Raw genomic sequence first — 19853 nt, forward strand, 5'->3', positions numbered from 1 at the left:
TATTTACAAGGGATTTACAGTTAGAAAACCCAGGCAGGAGGGCGGGGCAGGGATGGCACTTGGGCTGTGGTAGGTCATTTGTCAGCACGGACGAAAGAGGCGAAGACACTGTCTTTCCGGCTGAGCAGCTTCTCTGGCTTGTCGAACTCAAGGATGGCGCCGCGCTTCAGGACAATCACCAGGTCGGCACTCAGGATGGTGTGCACGCGGTGCTGGGTGGGGCAGGAGGGGCTGTCAGTGTGGTGCAGGCAGGGCTGGGGCCACTGAGGCATCCCTTCTGCATCTTGGAGGAGGAGGCATGTGGCCAGAATGTCCTCTGTCTGTGGTGACTGCCCTTTCCCAGGGTGGGACTCCAAACCCTCCATCCACTAATGCCACCTTCTCCCTCACCAGGTCGCAGATCTGCTCAGAGATCCCCAGCACCCACATCTCCCATTTGCTCTGGAGAAGTAACCCTAGCCTAGCTTGCAGGGCCTTGGGACAGGGGTGGACCCTGGGACCTGGAAAAAGAGGGAAGGTCTGAAGGAAGTGTGGGTGCAAACCTTCCTATACCTCAAATCCTGCAATCCAGGCTCCTTGCAAGCCTGCCAGACTGCTTGCCCTGCACTGTCCAGGGCTCTCTCTCGACTACCAGGTGCAGGTGAGCCCAGAGGCTGCCCACTGGTGATAGCCTCAGGAGGTCAGTCCTCTCTCTGGGGGTCCCCCCTGCACCCCATCAGTGGGCCCCTTACCGCGATGGTGACCACGGTGCGGTCTGCGAAGGCCGTCATCACCACTTTCTGGAGGATGTTTTCCTGCCAGGTGGAGCAGCAGATGTTGGCTCACCTGACCAGTGGGTGGGGTCTGGCCTGGCTTCTGGCCCAGTCGCCATGTGACCCCAAACCCAGCCCTGCCCCCTCCCTGGGGCTCTAGTCCCCACAGGACCGACCAGGTTCCCAGTATTCAGGGGCTGGGCTCTGCCTGTGGGGAGCTCAGCTGTGTGTGTGCATGTGTGCATGCATGCAGGCTGTGAGTGTGTCTGGGTGTGCTGTCTGGTGGGGGATGGGTGTGAAGTCTCTGGGTCCCTGTGCAGCTTGTGTATATGTGTGTTATAAACATGCCCTAAGACTGCTGAAATCAGGGTCCCTCATTCTTTGCCCCAAATGAACCTTGATGTTAAGGGCAACCTGAACTTCAGGACTACTTTCTGAACTTCTCCCTAACACCCCCTGAAAACCCTCTCCAAGACCCCTCCCCATGGGTGTGCCCAGCACCGACCGTGGCCATGTCGATGGAAGCCGTGGCTTCGTCCATGATGAAGATACTGGTCTTCCTCACGAAGGCCCGGGCCAGGCAGAACAGCTGCCTCTGGCCCTGGCTGAAGTTCTCCCCGCCTTCTGTGATGATGGCATCTGAAAACGCCCCCGGGGAGGGCTGAGTTAACCCTGCGTTGTGAGTTGAGTGGATGGAGTGGCTTGTGTGGGAATGTGTGTGCAGGGGCTAACGTGCAGGTGTGTGTCGTGGGTAGAGGTGTGTGCAGGGTGGCTGCACCTTACACAACACAGGAATTACAGGAGTGACAAAGAGAAGCACATCCCCTGGAGTTAGGCGCGGCTGTGGCCCTGGGCAGTACTGGGAGGAGGTGTGAGCAGAGTGTGTATGTCAGGCATGTGTGTGGGCCATGGTGGGGTAATTTTCTGAAGCCAGGGCTTGGCTGGCCCCCACTGCCCCAGGGGTTGCAGCAGGTACACCAAGGCTCCGCTGACCCCCCACCCCCCGGGTTGGGGACAGACTCTTCTCAGTAGCTTCGATGAGTAAGCTGTGCCTGCGATCCCTGAGTCGGTCCTCTCCTTCCTCAGGGTGGAACAGGGCAAGCAGGTGGATGCGGAGGGCAGGGCATGGTATCAGGGGCTTGCAAGTTCTGTGCCACAGTGACCCTTACTGTCCCCGCTGTGCCTTGCAGGAGGGCCAGATCCTGAACTGACCAGTTGTGTGACCTGGGACAACTCACATGACCTATCTGAACTTCTGTATGGTAAGAGGTAGAACTTAATGGTTTCTGGGGTCCTGCCAGACCCTAGGCTCTAAACTCTGGGTGAAGTTAAGATGTGGGTGTGAGTCGTCCATCCCTAGCCCTTACAGGTGTCCCTGAGTGCCCGGCCACTGCTCAGCCAGGAGTAGTTACCAAGGCCTCCCGGCAGCGCCTTCACCACCAGCTTCAGCTGGGCTATCTCCAGGGCCTCCCACAGCGTGCTGTCGGAGCACTTCCGCTCTGGGTCCAGGTTGAATCTGGAGGGTGACATACAAAGCCCTTGGGGAGGGGAGCAGGGTCCTGGCTCCATTCCCAGGGTATGTGCAGTGGGCGAGGCTGAAAAAGGTAGCAGTGAGGGACCTGATTGACTTGGGGCCTGGCTGGGAGGGGGCAGCAAGCTGCTGGCTGTCGGATAGGGGAGGAAAGCATCCCAGGCCTGAGGGGTGGGGGACCCCTACCTGGGCGCAGCAGGAAAGAGAAAGGCATGAGGGGGCAGCTCTAAAGAGCCAGTGCCAAGCCTTCATGCCCGAGCTGGAGCAGGGCTGCCCCTGGCCTTGCCATTCTCTCATCTCTCTGCCCAGCTCTGGAGGAGTGGAGCTGGGCCTGGGGCTGGTGTGGGCCTGGCAGTGGGGTGGGCGGCTCACCGAATGGTGCCGCTAAAGAGGACGGGGTCCTGCAGGATGATTGACAGGCGCGAGCGCAGAGTGTGCAGCGGCAGTTTGGCGATGTCGATGCCGTCGATGATGATACGGCCTGTGTGCAGACAGCGTCACAGGCGGGGCACCAGGGAGCGGGGAGATGATGGCACTGGGGACAGGGTCCGCCTGGGACCCGGGTCCCAGCGAGGATGCAGGGGAAGGCAGCGATGGCTGGGCCTCCTGCGACTTCTGAGCAAACCCAGGACTGAGGTCCCGTCTGGTGGCTGTGGGATGCCCGTTATACAACTCACCTTCGAACATGTCCACCATCCGGAAGAAGGCGAGAGAGAAGGAGGACTTCCCACTGCCTGTGCGGCCGCAGATGCCAATCTGGAAGGAGAGGAGCAGCCACGCTGTGGGCACTGGGGTGGCTGGGAGCCGTGAGGGCTGGCTCTGGGCTGTGCGGGCGTGAGAGTGTCTCTTCAGCCAGGGCTGGTCCCTCCCGGGTTCGGGCTTGTTTCCTGCAGTGGCTCCAGAGGGGGCTCTGGCTTGCCTGACTGCATGTGGGTGTGGTTGGTACAGGGCCTCAGGGGAGTTGGGGGCCCTGGGGGCACTCTCAGTGGGGTGTGGCAGGAGGGCACAGGGGTGGCTGAGTGTGGTGTGCAAGGCGTGCCCCCTTAAACTGGAGCCATCCCTTACCCCATAGCTTCCTGCCCATGGATCTCTACAGAAATGACCATCAGGGGCCAACCCAGAGACAGAGATGGCCATACAGAAGGACCGGAGAGGCAGGGACAGAGAGGTATCGAAAGGTCAGGGAGAGTAAGATGGGCAGCCACAGACAATGATGAAGTGAGAGACAGGAGGAGAGGCAGAGGGGGTCAATCAAAGTCAGATCAGAGTGCCAGACAGGGGGCTCCCTCCTCAGGACAGGCCTTCGCTCTCTGCCCCAGGACTCTGCTCTGAAGTTTGGGGACCAGTGTCCTGGGCGAGCCCCTGGCCGTTTGCAGGGGGCCCTGACAAAGCGCCTCTGAGTCTGTGTCCGTCTCCGTGGTGGGTGAGTGGGGGCAGCAGGAGGAGAAGGGGAGAGGCCCAGGGCTGGGTGATTGGGCGTCTGGATGGGTGTTAGGACTGGAGGGTCAGAAGGTGGCCCTGGGGGTGCTGTCCAGCTCTCCCCGCCCCACCTTCTGTCCAGGGGAGATGAGGGCGTTGACGTGCTTCAGCACCGGCTTCAGGGAGCTGTCGTAGCGCACACTCAGGTTCTGGATCTGGATCTTGCCCTGGTCCGGCCAGTTCTTGGGGATCAGCGATGGTGCTGGGGATCGGTAGGGGGCGGTCAGCTGCCAGGCATGGGCCACAGCTGGTATCCAGGAGTGCCCCCCAACCCCAGGTTCCTCGTGCCTCATCAACCCAAATACACATCCAGGGGTCCTCCCGCGCCCCTCACCCAGCAGCCCCTCGTAGCTCTCCGCTTCAGTTTTCAGCAGCCCGTGGATGCGTTTCACGGCCCCCAGCTGGAGCTCCATGTCCGCCAGGTTCCTGACCATCCAGTTGAGGTAGTTGGACACCTGTGGGGAGCGAGCCGGTCACCTGGTCCCGTCCCTGGGCCCTGGATGGCTCTAAGCCCAGGGTGCCTTCTGCTGCCCGCTGCTGGCGGTCCAGGCTACAGTGAATGTGGATCCTCACCCAGCACCCATCTGGGGCCCAGGCCTGGGGGAAGGGGTGGGGACCTGCAGGGAGCCCTGCTGCGCACATGGTCCCTCTGGCATCAGACTCGGTGTAGCTGGGGGGAAGGCCCAGGAGTCTCAGTCGGGGGAGGGGGGTGCCCTCTGTTGTCTGCTGGTGTCTACCCCCTCCCCTGCCCCGCCTGTCACCACTCACCATTAGGGCGTAGGTGAGGCCCAGGCCCACCAGGCCAGCAGAGAGCTCCTTGTGCAGGGAGTTGGAGATGGAGGTCACGGCCACGATGAGGACCACACACGCACCAATGTACTCCTGCGGAGGGAGCGGGGCTGGCCTGGGCCCTCGGTGGGTGCTTTAGCCGCAGCATGCCCCCCCGCCCCAACCCACCTCGCTCTCTCAGGACAGAGAGCAGCTCAGCTGAGACTGAACCCCAGCCCCGCACTGCACATACACATGCTCAGACACACGGGAGGGCGTGAAGGCTGGAACCCAGCAGACACCGTGTGCACACAGCAGCGTTCCCCCACGCCATGCCCAACACGCACACCTCACCAGCTGGCCCCACATGCCATATGACCCCCTTCAGACACACTTGTCACAGCTCAACGCGCAACTGTTCTCCCTCTGGGCCCACACCTCAGACACACGAGCCTCCAGGCAGTGAGAGAGGGAGGACCCCCAGGGTTGGGAGAAGCAGGAGGGCTCGACACCCACCCCCGTGTGCGCACCTGAGTCGGCATCCATCCTTCCTTCCCGCCCTCCGGCCCCTGTTTGGCCCTTGCTCTGGCAGCACAGCGCTATCAGAGCCCCCTGTCCTGGGGCTGGTGGGGGGTGGGGGGGGCACTTGCCATGCGGACTTCTAGCCACCTGTTGGCCGCCGTGAGGAAGAGGGAGGCGATGTTATTGGAGTCTGTGTATTCAAGGAGCTTCTGCTGGAACCGGGACTCATACCTGGAGGGAGGATGAGGAGGGTGAGGGGGAATAATCTTGGTCCATGCAGTCCCTGGGACCCTCCTCACCTGCAGCCCTGAAACATGCCACCTCTGCCACCTGATGTATGCCACTCCTCTCTGGAATGCCTTCCCAGCTCCCTTCTTCTTATTCATACCTGTCAAGAGCGCCACCTCCTTCAGACTCTCGTTTTCACTCCAAGACCAGTTCTCCTCTGTAGGGCTTCCCTTTTACACTAAAGGGCTCCTCTACCCACCCTGTTGCTCAGGCCAGAAACCTGATTCACATCCAGTCATCTGATTCACATCCAATCCCTCAGTCCTCTTCTGTCTTCCTCCAGCACTGCCCTTGCCTCTCTGCCTGCCTCTCGCCTGCTTCTTGCCCTCCACAAACTTATCTGGACCATAGCATCAGCTTCCTAACTGGTCTACCTGCCATCTCTCTACAGTCCACTCTCCACACAACAGCCAGCATAAGCTTCCCAAAGCATGAATTGCATCCTATCTCTCCAATGCTAGGAATATGAAAGACTTTTTAGGATAAAGAACCACCTTCTTGCCTGTGGGAACCAGCCCCTGCCAACTTCACCAGCCTCCTTCCATGCCACAAATCCCCTTGCTCACTGTGTTGCAGCCACAGAAATGACAGCAAAGTAATTGATTACATTGCTTGCCTTTTTTCAGTTTTGTGACAATGCCAAGTTCCTCCCCACCCAAGGCCTTTTATCATGCTGTTCCCTTTGCCTGGAATGCTTTCTCCTCTGCTCTACCCAAGGCTGATTTCTCTCAACCTTCAGGCTTTACCTTAAATGACATCTCTTCAGAGTAGCCTTTCCTGGCCTACTGTTCTCCATCTCTGCAGCCTGTTTGTTTCATAATCTCTGCTCATATATTAATTTCTCTAGCTGTTTATTATCGATCTCCCTCATTAGACTGCAAACTCCATGAGGATGGAGACCTTGTCTGTTTTGGTCACTAATGTATCCCCAGCACTTGTGTGTGCTCAGTGGCTGAGTTGTGTCTAATTCTTCGTGACCCTATGAACTGTAGCCTGCAAGGCTCCTCTGTCTGTGGGATTCTCCAGGCAAAGATACTGGAGTGGGTTGCCCTTTCCTCCTCCAGGGGATCTTCCAAACTCAGTGATTAAACCCACGTCTCTTATGTCTCCTGCATTGGCAGGCAGGTTCTTTACCACAAGCGCCACCTGGAAAACTCTATCCCCAGCACCTGGCACTGTCAATAAATACTAGTTGAATGAACGAACCTTCTCCTATCCCTCTAAGATAGACTGGATCTTTCTGTACAAGGAACTCTGGAGACTTCTTCCCTCTTCTCGTGCCCTCATCATGTTCTCCCTTGCGTTACTCTGTATGGACCTGCCCCCTCTCTGACCAGCCTGGTCTCTTGGTGTCACTCTCCTTGGCCACCTCTTCAGACCTTGGGCCAGGCCTACAGGAGGGGGCAGCTGTGTTTGTTTGATGGTGAATAAAGGAAAACCATCTCAACATGGTCTCAGGGAAACAATGGAGGGGACTCAGAGGGACTCAAGATGGATCTTGTTGGGCATTTGCTTTTCACTCCCAGAAGGTGTTTGTTCTGCTGTGATTATTTCTGGGTTGAAGGGTCTGAGTCTGAACCATGTGTCTGAGGAGAGCAAAGTGAATCTCTGGGGTGTGAGAGGGTGTGATTGCCCAACCACAGGGTAGATGTGTGTGTGTGGCAGGGTGATGTGTCTTACGGGAGTGTGAAACCACATGTCTGAGGGCTTGAGTAAGTGCATGTTGAAGGTGTGTATGTGTGAGTGCTTGTGTAACTGAACAGCCTGAAGCGTGTGTGACTGCCCTGAGGGGTGGGTGTGCATGAAGGTGCATGTGAGATGGGGCTTCTGTGATAGGTATGTGACGATGTAAGAAATGTGGAAAGAGCCCCAGATTTGGGGTCATGCAGAACCAGGCTAGAGTCTGAGTATTACTATTACTGGCTGTGTTTCAGGACTGAAACTAAGTTTTTTCATGGGGCTAGTAATAGTTTCTATGTGAACTGAAACAATCACTCAGTGTTGGGCATCCTTGAAACTTTTTGGGGGAGAAAAAGTAGGGCTTCCAGGAAAACCAGAGGGTCAGCCAGACCTGGGTCCCAAGCCCAGAACCAGCTCTCACTGTCTGTGTGACCTCGGACTGGTTACTCAGCCTCATCTGTAGAATGGGGCTTCTCCTACCTATGTCACGAGGCTCTGTGAGGATCAAATGTTATAATCCACACACATGCCTGACACACAGGAAGTGTACAACCAATAAATAAACACTAGTTTGCTCTTGGCAGGGCAGACTGCTGGGCAAAAGCCAATGAATTCAACACCTTCAGGGATGATTTTTAAAAAGTCCTTCACTCAAATTTAAAAATCATCCACTGTGTCAGTGCAAGGTGGAGTAGGCCTCCCAGGGAGCAGTTTCACTAGCTGACCACAGGCTTGGTTGAGGCAAGTTGCAGGATACTGGCATCCACGCAGATCCTATCAAGGGAGTCTGGCCCACTCGAGGAAAGTCACATTCTCTCTGCCCCAGGCCCAGCCTGAAGACCTCCAGAATACCAATTCTAAGAGGAGCATCAGCAAAAGTTAGAGTAGAGGTTGGCTGGGGAGTGCTGAGGGGTCCAAAGGGTGGAAGAACTGGGGAGTTCAGCCTGGAGAAGAGGACGAAGTTGGGAGGAAATCTTGGAGTCATGCCAGGCTCCAGGGAGTTTCCATAGGGAAGACAGCGCAGGCTCACACAGCAGCAGGGGAGGTTCAGGGAGCAGGGCCAAGGCCAGGGCAGAACTCGGCTTTGCTTTCCTCAGATGAGACCCCAAAGAGGACTTCCCGCTGGCCTCAGATCCCCAAGGAGCGAACTGGGGCTGTGGTGTGGAGTCTGGGCAGCTGGACTTTGGGGGTTGGAGGGAGGAGATACAAGCCTCCTCAGACCCTCTCCTTGAGCCCTAGGGTCCTGGACACAAGGCCAGTGTCGCATGGTTATTGTCATGCCCCGTGCAGCTGTGTCATCCTAAAAATAACCTAGAGTCATTCTCTCAGGCTTAGAGACCAGGGCCCCAGAATCTGGGTCAGATGTCTCTAACGTGTCTATCCAGAGGAGAGATGCTCTAATATTTCATACAGAGACTGAGGTGGGGAGCAACAGCCCCAACCCCCACTCCCAAGGCAGCCTCAGACGCCCCTGTCAAGATGAACATCATAACTCAGAGTGTCAAGAGGATGGCAGGGCACTGATGTTTGGGGGAAGTTTCTATAGCCTGGTGAACTCTTACCTATTCTTTGAGTCCTAGCACTAATGCCACCTCTTCAGTGAAGGCTTCCATGACTGCCTCCCTTCAATGCTACCACAGCCTTTCTTTCGGAGTACTTGGCACATGGGTTTGTCCTGGCCTGCTCAAAGCATAGGCTGTAAATGCCTCCAGGGTATGGGCTCATCTGAATTATTTCTATCTTTTCACTGCCTGGCGAGGGGCTGGGTGAACACTCAGTAAATGTTTGTTGAATGAACAAGTCAGCTTCAAATCTGAACTTTGTGGAAACTTACAGAGAACCTCAATTTCCTTACCTGAGAAATGGGAATCATCAAGTTTTCCATGTCAGATTGCAGGGCAGAATGAATGAGTACTGGCATGTAAAGTATTCAGCAGTGCTAGTGTTTGGCTCACAGCAGTGTCTCGAAAGATGGCCTCAGGGTTGGCCCACACATATGACGGCCTTTCCAGCATAGATTTGTGAGGAATTGTCTCGGCCTTGTCTCTTTTCACATTTTACCTTAGTTCACAGAGGCCCTGGGCTTGGCTCCAGGTCTGAGAGTCTCCCCTCTGGACCATGCAGCTGGAGCCCAGTGGACCTGACCCCTCGGGTGGACCGGCCTCAGGGCCTGATGAGGGGCTGGGAGACATGTGTTCTGGGCTTTCCTAAGTGGAGCCCTGAGAATCAAATCCCGTGACCTGTGACCCTGGTTCCATCCCCACCCCCCTACCCTCCAGGGTGAATCTGGTACCTGAAAGCCCGGATGGTGGTGAGCCCTTCCACAGTTTCAGCGAAATGTGAGAGCAGCGGGAGCTGGGTGGTGTCGTCCAGCTGCTGCAGGTCCCTGTGAGGGAAGTGGGGAGCAGAGCCGAATGGTTAAGAGGGTAGGTCGGGGCTCAGCCTGGGTCTGAATCCTAGCTCCACCGCTACTATTGTGGGGCCAAATGGCTTCACCCCTCTGGGCCTCAGTTTCTCCCCTGTGAAGATGGAAATGGAGGGTACCACCCCATCAAGCAGTCGTGAGGACTGGATGGGCTTGTTTATGCAGATGCTTAAGCAGAGCATGCTGAAAGGTGACCGTTATCACACACGTCATCCACCTCACGTCTGCATCTGTCCACTGGCTTTGCTGCAGCGCCTCACTCTGGTGAGGCTCTGCAGGCAGTGTTGGTTCCCTTTCAGAGGTGAACAACCTCAACAGCCAGTCAAAGGAACAAGAGGACCAAACTCCCCAATAACCACCACAGGTGATGTCACGTCACATGCCAGGATCTAAAGAGCTCCTTGAGAGGGAAAGGCCAGTGGTTTCCTTGGCAACAGAATTTGCTCCTGCTCCCCACAGCTGCACCTTGACGTGTATTAGTGCCCGGGAGGCCAGGATGGAATGCAGGAAGCAGCTTTCCTGGACAAACCACACCCACGGCCAGAGTGGATGCCAGGGGAATAGGGTGGTTTCTCTGGCAGAAGAAATGAACTTTGTAGAACAGCTTGTATAGTGTTTAAAAAGCCTCTGCGATTTTGTGAATATCAATGCACTTTGTTCTTCGTGGGTAGCAAGGGATTCTGGATCAACCAGGCAAAAGCCATTTATACAGATCTTGATCCTTGAGGGCAAGGTAATTGTAGCCAAAATGTATCTAAATTTAATTATTCTTATTATACCCAATCAGTATTTTGACTCATTTCTAATAAAATCTGTGTACTTGGGAGACATCCTTAACCTTTCTGACCACAACCCCAGTAACAAACACATTTTATATTACAAATTGGTACACACACATGCACACCACCCCCCCACACACATACCCATACACAGCCAAAACAAAGGTTTCATCAAGCAAAGCTTATTGTTACTATAGGTAAATCAGTCTGATATTTTCTATATATATATTCTATTTCATTGAAAAACTGGTTGTGATCTATGATACTGATATCATGACCCACTGATAGGTTGTGGTTGGCAGTTTGAGAAACACCGGCCTAGAGGCTCTTAAAAACTGGTCCTACAAATCTTTGGATCTGTGAGCTTAATAGAATCACTCCCAGAAAGAACTTCTTAGAAAATGTTCTTAGAAAATTTTGAGTAGGAAAGAGCCATGCACGGTTCCGTGGCCCATGAAGGTGAGTGTGATCAATGAGAAAGGCTGGGGGAGGCTCCCTCAAGTCAAGGATTTTTCTAGCCTTGCTCTGGACCCACGTGAGTTGGGAGGTCTGGTTGCCATCAGACCCATCACATCAGGTGCCCTCTGATTTTATGCATCAGCAATCAGCCTGGACACTAGAATCATACAATCCTTCTGGGCAGCATTTTGGCAAAATGAATGAAGGGCATAGTCGCATGTATACGCACTGACCTAGCAACCCCATTCCGGAGCTTATCACCCCATGAAATGGTTCAGACAGTAACTGCAGTGTGTGTGTGCTGCCAGATGCTTATATTAGGATAGTGGAATATGAATATTTCTATTTTCATTTTGGGGGAGGGGAGATGACTCTACCAGTTCTGCGATAATTCTGATAACAGACCTGAAGTGCCTGTTGCAAAGTAGTTCCTATCCCTCACCCCCACTGATAAGTGCTGCCGTCACCTGGATGCCACCCGGAAGTACTTCTGGATGAAGTAGCACACGACAGCCAGGGGCAGGAGGGCCACGAGGAACACCGGTGTGACGTAGGAGATGACGGCCAGGGCTGAGACACAGAGCAGGGTGGAGCGGCTCAGACACTCCAGCGTGGACGGGATGTGCTGCGGGAAGGGAGGGTGAGAAAGGGAGGTGAGTTTTTTTTCCAAAGCTTAAAAAAAAATTTTATGTATGGCTGCATTGAGTCTTAGTTGTGGCACGTGGGATCTTGGTTGTGGTATGTGGGAGCAGCCTGTGGGTTCCAGAGCTCTTGGGCTCTGTAGTTTATGGCTTGCAGGCTCTCTAGCTGAGGCCCTCTGGGCTTAGCTGTTGCAGCACGCGGGCTTAGTTGCCCCATGACATGTGGGATCTTAGTTCCCCCTCCAGGAATGGAACCCTCATCCGCTGCACTGGAAGGTGCATTCTTCCACTGGACCAGCAGGGAAGTTCTGGGAGGTGAGTTTTGGTACTGGGTCATCTTCAGCATGTTACCTGCCGCCAGGCTTTGCTCTTTCTTTACTACTGGTCCATGTCTTGCCCCTGCAGCTACACTGTAGGCCCCCTGAGACCAAGCATTAGGACTTTGCTTTTTCACCATTTAGTATGATGACGAACAAGAACATAGGCAGACTCAAAATGCTTGTTTTCCACAAACTCAGTCACCTTGGTGCAGGGTATGCTGGAACCTTCTTGTGAGCCAGAGCGGGCTTGGCCAGAAGCCAAAGGGATGTGGTTTCCTCTGGCCTCATTAAGAGAGTCTCCCAGGGGAGGCCCCAGGTCCTAAGGCAGCATTATAATCAGATGGAGCCCACTAGATTCCTAGCTGAAAGCTCTGATCAGCTGATCTGGGGAAGCCAGTGTCAGACAGGAGAAGCTCCTGGGGACCTGGCTTCTCTTTGGACTGGGGACATACGTCACCGTGATCTTACATACCTGGTCGATGGTGTTACAATCAGATGAAAATCTGTTCAGGATGCTTCCAAGGGGCGTGGTCTCAAAAAACCTAATAGGCGATCAGAGGGCAGTTACTCATCCATGTATTGATTTCCTTCCTGTTTACTGAAGGAGGGTAGCTATTTTTTTGTTTCCACATCTCTGGAGTCATCCCCAGGTCTTCCTTCCCAGGGCAGTTGCCTTGGTAGGTCTGTACACATCTGGCCTGTGTCCAGGAGAATTCCCGCGGCTGCCCAAAGGGGTGCTGGCCCCTTCCCAGCCTCTCTGACCCTCCAGCCCATGTGTGACCACTGCCACCATTCTCTGCTTCTCACTGGGCCTGCCTCACTCAGCAGCTGTCCTCCTGGGGACATAGGGTTCTCTCCAGAGAGACGACGCTCCTGGGGGTGGGGATGGGGCCCTGGGGACAGCCTGTCAGCTGGCTGACCCTGTGAGGCCACTCCAGCTGTCAGCGCTCTGGCTGTGACCCAGAATCAGCCCAATCTCAGAGAATTTCAGAACCACAGATCTGGGACAAATAGAGGATAAGCAAACTTGGAAGCCATGTCTGTGGGCCACAGAGTGATTATGAGGCTGAAGAGAGGAGAGTGTGGTCGGGTGATGAGGAAGGGTCAGATAGCTTGTTTGCCTGCTGGGTTTGTAAGCTGGGTTGGCAGCCAATCGGGCTGTGACAGCTTTAAACGTCTTTCACACCAAGCAGCCTTTGGGGTTTTGATTGATCCCATTACAGAGGATTAGAACAACAACCCTGTGTGTCCCTGGGGTCAGAACCTGCAGAATGGCTGAGCAAGGAAGGAGAGGTAGGGAAGGGGAGAGCTGAACTGGGGTTGGCACTTGCCCAGAAAGGGGAAACATTCATGCAGAGTCTGCAGGTCATTTGAAGGGCTGTTGTGGCAATTACATGAGCTAACTGTGTGACATTTCTAACACCCTGTGTAGCTGAGCAGATGACAGTTTCCCTGTTTTCTGCACCAAGGAGGGGGCTTTTCCCACCTCATGTCCTTGAGTCACATCTAGTGACCTGCAATAGAGATTGAATGTATGGATATATCCCCATTTTACAGATGGGAGGGCTGAGGCCCAGAGAACAATGACTCGCCCACAGCCAGGCACAGCCAGGGGAGAGGGCTACCTCATGGGAGCCAGGATGATCTGGTTCAGCAGGCTGCGGTGCAACCTCTTGGCCACCTTCAGCCCCGTCCATTCCACTGTGACGGATGTGACGAGGCACAGCACGATGCCCAGGCTGCAGAGCACCGTGAACACCATGGCGTAGCCGGTCTGGTTGAGGGAACACTCCTGGGCCTGGCAGAGAATGAGGCTGGCATCCTGTGGGGGGCGGCCGGAGCTCAGTCCTCCCCCTCCCCTGGCCCCAGCCCTAGGGCTGCCGGACCCACCTGGCTGAGGGAGCAGTTCCTGGCCATGGGGCTCAGGGTCAGGGCACTGTCAGTCCACTTGGCCAGCCAGTAGTCGATGGCCACCAAGACCATGTGCTTGAGCAGCTGGGAGAAGACGAGCAGCGAGAGGAGCAGGATGCCGGCCGAGGACAGGTACTTGGCACAGGCCCGCCACGGGATCTTGGCACGCTGGTGCAGCACCGATGATAGGTTGTCCTCCTCCTCACTCTCGGCCGCGTCCTCTGCAGGTGTAAGAACCCCTGATGGATTCACCTTGCACACCCCTCTGAAGAGAACCAGGGGTTGTATCAGCCCCACTTACAGATGGGGAGACTGAGGTGCACGGGGCAGGGAGGGCATGCATCAGAGGCACACCATCTCCCCACTCCCAGAACCCCAGCCCTCAGTCTCCTCATGGTGGAACAGACCTCAGGCCATGATTCCACTCCAGTCCCACTGTCTGTACCTTCCTCCTCTTCCTCATCCTGCAGGAGCCCATCTCTGGAGGACATGGCTCGGGGCAGGCCCTGGGGTGGCTCTGTAGCTTTTCTCTCCATGACGGTTTCCTGAAAGATAGATGGGGCCTGGCTGATGTCCTCAGGGTGTGCAGAGGGGAAAAGGGAGGGGGGTAGGAGGGAACCGCACCTGGTGACGACCACTGGCAGTTACCAAATTGCCCCTGCCTAAAGGATGGTCCAGATGGACACATATTTGCCTGCCAGAATTTACTCCTTCCCCTGCATCAGCGACTAGCATCCCAGTATCCCTGTGGGAGACCACCTCTCCCTTATTCTTAGTTTCTGTGATTCAGGTGGGCTAATCATTCTCTCTGGCTCCCAGAGTGGGCATGTGACCCAGGGTTGGTCAGTCTTCACATTTCACATCCCTGACCACAATGATTTGTTCAGGATGGGCCCACGACCAAACTGGACCAACAGGAGTCAGCCCTGGGACTTTTGCTGAACTATCATAAAACAGGCGCTATCTTTCTGGCAGAGCTGCTGACCTGGAAGAATGGAAGCCTGAGATGCCGATGGCCCTCACTGCCTCCATGGGAATGAAGCCAGTGTGAGAGAAGCAGAGCCAAGGGATGGAGAGAATGAGATTCCTGATGATATTGCTTGATCACCTGGATCCAGCTCCACCTGAAGCTATAGCATCACTGGACATTCTAGTTTCCTGAGCCAGTAAATCCTTAACTCCCCACCCCCTTTTTCTCTTTGTTTAGCCAGTCTGAGTTGGTTATCTGAAGCTCTGTAACTAAATGGTATCTGACTATCTCAGGACGTGGGGAAGGCATTGGCCTGACTCTGCCTTGGGTAGCTGGCACAGGTGCTGGCTGTCTAGTAGAAGCAATTTCATGCCCAGCTCCCACATTTATCTTTTGTGTGTGTTTGTGGGGGGCTTCCTAGGGCCAATGAGGGCAGGAAGGCCTTTATGAGTTCAGGTTCTAGCAGAACCTTATCCTCAGGGGCCAGGCTGCCTGGCCCCCAGGCTACACCCACCTTCTCCAGTTCTTGGTCCTGCCGATTCATCAGGGTCTTCCAGTGCTCAAAGAGCTGGCACTCAGACCTCTGGAAGTCCTTGAGTGTGCCCTCTCTCTGGATGGTGCCGTCCTTCATCGCAATGATCTAAAAAGGCAGAAACAAATTTGGCTGGGGGCTGGCTGAGGCAGGGGAGTGGAGGTCATACCCCTGCCTGACCGAGGGGTCTGAGACGGATGTGCACAGTGCACGCATCCCTTCCCCACCACAAATGGCTCCAGCTCACCCATTGCCCTCAGCAGGACACTCCAGGATTTAGAATCTGGCACATCTCGGGGGTTGTTCTCAGTGGTTGCCCCGTGGTTGATAGGAGGGTTTGCGGAGCAAATTAGTGCATCCTGGTCAAGTTGTCTGGTTATCCGCAAGGACTCCAGCACTGACAGCTGTTTGCATGCACTTAATGGGCTAACAGCTCATTACCCTTAGCTCCTCCTCATAGCAGGCCTGACAGGTTCCACCAGTGTTTGGCAAAGCACCTATTGGTCTAAATGTGTGAGGCCTCTTTGAGATCAATAACATATTTTATTTGAAACATTCAATGTTTTATACTCACGTAGACTCATCATTAATCCAGAAACCCACCCTGCTCTTCTCACTCCCATTCACCCCATGCTGGGGTTCAAGGATCGATGCCCTGAAATCCTGTTCACTTAAGGAACCAGGCACCTCGGTGTTTGCCTTCTTTGGACCAAGGATTCTCCTGAATTGTCTCATTAGGGTCACCACAGAAACTCAGACACAAACTTATACCTCCTTTAAAAGCTATTTTAAAAATCTGGATTCTGCCTCTCCTGCCCCCGCTCCTGCTTTTTTCCTGCTTTAATAGCTTTTTTGAGAAATTTGGATTTTTTTTTCCTTTTTATTCATAGTAGAGGGAAGATCTTACTACATGTAGAAGGAAGACTTATTTGAGGGGAATTATCAGGGGCATTTAACATAGACCTGAAGCTTAGAAAGGGCCTCATTTTCCCAGACAAATTTATGTAGGAGTCAGGCAAGGCCCCAGTTTCAAAAGTCACATAATTTTCATCTTGAAAATTAAATGCTTTCCAATTATTTGAAAAATAGCTACTGTCTTCATGTTGAGGAATATGGAAATTTAACTGATATGATATTTCATTCTACTGATGACACTCATGTTTCTATTACTACTGCCATTGTTTGTTTCCATATTTCCCATTTAATTCTAACTTGAATCTGATGCACTAGTGGGCAGGAAGATGCCTCTCCTGTCCACATGGGCACTCCCCAAGGACAGGGGAATGAGTTATCATTCCTGGGTAGGAAAAGGAAGTAGGAACTGAGTGTCTGCTTCTTTCCGAGACTTCTTGGTGCTGACCTTGTGTGTATTCACGGGGCCCCCGGTCAGGAGGCAGATGTCTGCAACTCTAGGTGACACCAAACACTTGGACTATGCCAGGTCTCCCTGATGGGCCCAGCCTGAGTGAAGCCATCCAGTGCTGCTCTCTTCTGCTCTGTGACCCTCAGCATCTGATTGAGTCGTTTGAAGACACCCAACTGCCTCTCCCACCATAGCCCTCCGCAGTTTGACCGCTGCTGGCCCCTCACCCAGTCTGCATGTGGTAGATACTGTAGCTTGTGGGTCACTAGGACCACTGTCCTCTTATCATCTCGGAGCAGCTCAAGGATCCCGGCCTGCATCAGATGGTCACTCAGATGGACATCGAGAGCTGAGAAGGGGTCATCCTGGGTAGATGGGAGAAAACAGGAGCAAGCAAGGGGGTGGGTAACGGTGGATGTAAAAACAGGGGATGTACATGCTCTGGTTTAGGGACTGACACCACTTGGGCTGTGTGGCCTTGGATAGTGTACCTAACCTCTCTGGACCTCAGTTGCCTCATCTTAAAATGGGCTATCAGTCGTCACTCTCAAACAGATCTAATCACAAGCACTTCCTGACTCCTGAACCTCCAGTGACTCCCATAGTCTATTACGTCCGAATTCCTTAGCACCCTAATACAGACCCTTTCCCACCTGCTCAGTCTTCCGTTCCAGCCTCACTTCCTGTCTGTCTTGTAAAGGCTCCCTGCGCTCTGATTTCCAGGGAATCTGCCATTCCAGGCCTTTGCCCAAGCTCTTCCCTCTGCCTGGAGTGCTGATCTGCCTTTCGTCTGTCCGGTGAACTATTACTCATCCTTCAGCACTTCCCCTAAGCACCAGCTCTTCCCGTGCTCTTTTCTGATACCTGAGCTTAGTCTTCCCTCCCTCTGTTCCAGGGATACCCTGCAGGAAGTCAGATCGGATTGCTATTTGTCTACCCCAGACCATGGGGCCCGTGAGAACTGGTATCCCCTGTGCCTGTGCCTAGTATAGAGTAGGAGCTTAAAAGTTAGCTGAATTAAAGTATCCACTTTATTTCTCTCTAACAAGGTTGTTTAAAGCTCACCAGGGATCATGAATAAGCTAGCACTTTGTAAAATGCTATGCCTGTGTCAGATGGTAACAAACACTGTGAACCTTTCCATTATGCAGTGAGTTTAGTGGGGAGGTGGCAGGGTGGAGGATAAAGCTAGGATCAGAGACCTGAGAGTCCTTCTTCCAACGGTCTGTCCAAATGGCTCCCTCTTTCCTTCTGTTTAACTGACTCACTCTTTAATACTCTCTTCTATGAAGCCCTCCCTGATTACTCTTGTCCTCACAATTGTCTCCCTGGACAAGGGAGTCTGTCACACAGTCTGGCTTTCAAGTGGGCTGTGGCTCTTGAGTATGGGCGAGCTCTGTTTTCCTAGTTAGATTCTAAACCTCTGAAGCCAGGGGCTATGTCTTGGAATTCTTCAGTATCAATTGAGGCACGCCACACAGAACTTGGCATGAAGGAGGGCAGGTACAGCCAAGCTTTATCTCATGTTTGATTGTTAGAGGTTACCTGGAGTGCTGTGTTAAGAAGGATTCTGAGGCCAAGTTAAGTTTTCATGGGAAAGAAAAAAGATCAATTAGCAACGTCTGCTCTGGGCATGAAACAGGAAGTGGCAACACACTTTCCATGTATTTGTGATTCTTATATTTGGGCTAAATAAGTATTAATAGGTTAGGGATGTTCTACAAAGAAGGGGTATATAACTACTGCTCGCCTCCCCTCGTGGCTACTGCAGAGCTGTGTGAAGTCCACATTGATCAGCTGGACTAATCTTGTCTCAGTTTTTCCATCAATCAGTAGGTAGGGAGAGAGGTGGGAGGGGGGTTCAGGAAGGGGAACACATGTACACCCATGGCTGATTCATGTCAATGTATGGCAAAAACCACTACAGTATTGTAAAGTAACTAGCCTTCAATTAATATAAATTAATTTTTAAAAAAAGATCAGTAGGTAATATCTCTGGCAGGAGAAGTTTGCTCCTGGAGAGGGATGTTGTTTGGTGATGGTGTGTGTGTCTGTGTGTGTGTCTGTCTGTCTGAACCAAGGGGGCAGCCAGACACAAGGACCTCAAGGAAGTTGCTGGCTGGTGCACTCACCAAGAAGACGACGTTGGTGTGCTGGTAGAGGGCTCGGGCCACGCTGATTCGCTGGCGCTGACCGCCAGACAGGTTGATGCCCTGCCGCCAAAGGGGAGGAAAGGTCAGGCCCGCACAGCCCTTCAGCAGAGACTGTCCAGGCCCCTACTTGATGTGAGCTCTTTGGCTTCATTTGCCTCTTTGCCCTTCCTCATCTGGTACAGAGGAGGAACTTGTACACGTTCAGTGAATTCATTCAGAAGTGGGGAGAATGATCCCCAAGCCTTTGACAATTCATCATGTAGGTGCTAGGGACCATGTGACCCATGAAAACCAGAACAGAGGAAAGTGAAAGTCTCTCAGTCACGTCCGACTCTTTGCTACCCCATGGAATTCTCCAGGCCAGAATACTGGAGTGGGTAGCGATCTTCCCAACCCATAGATCAAACCCAGGTCTCCTGCATTGCAGGTGGATTCTTTACCAGCTGAGCCACAAGGGAAGCCCAAGAATACTGGAGTGGGTAGCCTATCCCTTCTCCAGGGGATCTTCCTGACCCAGGAATGCAACCAGGGTTTCCTGCATTGCAGGTAGACTCCTTACCAACTGAGCTATCAGGGAAGCCCTAGGAATGGGGGATTTAAATCACACGCCAGGAGGAGAGCCATGGGAGAATCCTATTCATCTAAGCTTATGGAGGAGGGACCCCACCTGAGGATGCAACAGGAAGAACAACCCTGAGCCTGGCGCACTGCTGGGCGGGCTCTCAGTACCTGCTCGGGGTGTCATTGGAGACGTCAATCCCTACCCAGTCTGGGAAAGTGCTAAGCTGACCTCTGCACCCAGCAAGACTGGAAACTTGTCCAGGACAACCACCAGTCCAGGGCTCAAGGATATCATTTTGATTCCATGGCAGGCACTCTCCAACCTTCCCCCTCTTTCATTTCACATTCCCTGCTCTCCCTGAGAACGATTTCAGGGCGTGGTGATGGTGATGGGTGGGGAGCAGGGGAGGCCGAGGACCCCAGCTTTGAGTAACTCCCCTGGAGGTTGCTACTAACCCGTTCCCCAATCTGGGTCTGGTCTCCATGGGGCAAGATGTCGATGTCTGGCTGTAGGGAGCAGGCTTCAATGACCATCTTGTACCTGCAGTGAGGCGGGGTGGGGACACAGCTGAGCAGCCTGGCCAGAGGTGGGCCTGAGCTTCTGCAGAGGGTCATTACCCTCCGGGCAGCTGTGCCAGGATGAGCGATGGCTTTAATGGGCCTCCTGATGCGTGTGAGTAAACACCACGTGAGCTTGAAAAGAGCTGAGGGCAGCACCT

At 53.8% G+C, this 19853-nt stretch overlaps 1 protein-coding gene across 4 annotated transcripts in view; it reads right to left on the reverse strand.

The window, feature by feature from the left end:
* Positions 1-74: 74 nt before the first annotated feature.
* ABCC8 (ATP binding cassette subfamily C member 8) overlaps positions 75-19853 on the reverse strand; it is a 77927-nt gene continuing 58148 nt past the window's right edge. For all 4 annotated transcript variants that reach the window (XM_065944175.1, XM_065944174.1, XM_065944173.1 and 1 more), the window contains exons 20-39: positions 19591-19675; positions 18553-18633; positions 16648-16785; positions 15040-15165; positions 14001-14100; positions 13535-13776; positions 13270-13436; positions 12117-12186; positions 11151-11308; positions 9314-9406; positions 5181-5283; positions 4531-4644; positions 4097-4217; positions 3834-3964; positions 2961-3039; positions 2656-2764; positions 2165-2268; positions 1258-1391; positions 732-794; positions 75-212 (exon numbers count right to left, since the gene is read on the reverse strand). In XM_065944175.1, coding sequence (XP_065800247.1) covers positions 75-212; positions 732-794; positions 1258-1391; positions 2165-2268; positions 2656-2764; positions 2961-3039; positions 3834-3964; positions 4097-4217; positions 4531-4644; positions 5181-5283; positions 9314-9406; positions 11151-11308; positions 12117-12186; positions 13270-13436; positions 13535-13776; positions 14001-14100; positions 15040-15165; positions 16648-16785; positions 18553-18633; positions 19591-19675 — 2356 coding nt within the window. The remainder of the gene's footprint in view (positions 213-731; positions 795-1257; positions 1392-2164; positions 2269-2655; positions 2765-2960; positions 3040-3833; positions 3965-4096; positions 4218-4530; positions 4645-5180; positions 5284-9313; positions 9407-11150; positions 11309-12116; positions 12187-13269; positions 13437-13534; positions 13777-14000; positions 14101-15039; positions 15166-16647; positions 16786-18552; positions 18634-19590; positions 19676-19853) is intronic.

Source organism: Muntiacus reevesi, chromosome 9, assembly GCF_963930625.1.
Source record: "Muntiacus reevesi chromosome 9, mMunRee1.1, whole genome shotgun sequence".
NCBI lineage: Eukaryota > Metazoa > Chordata > Mammalia > Artiodactyla > Cervidae > Muntiacus > Muntiacus reevesi.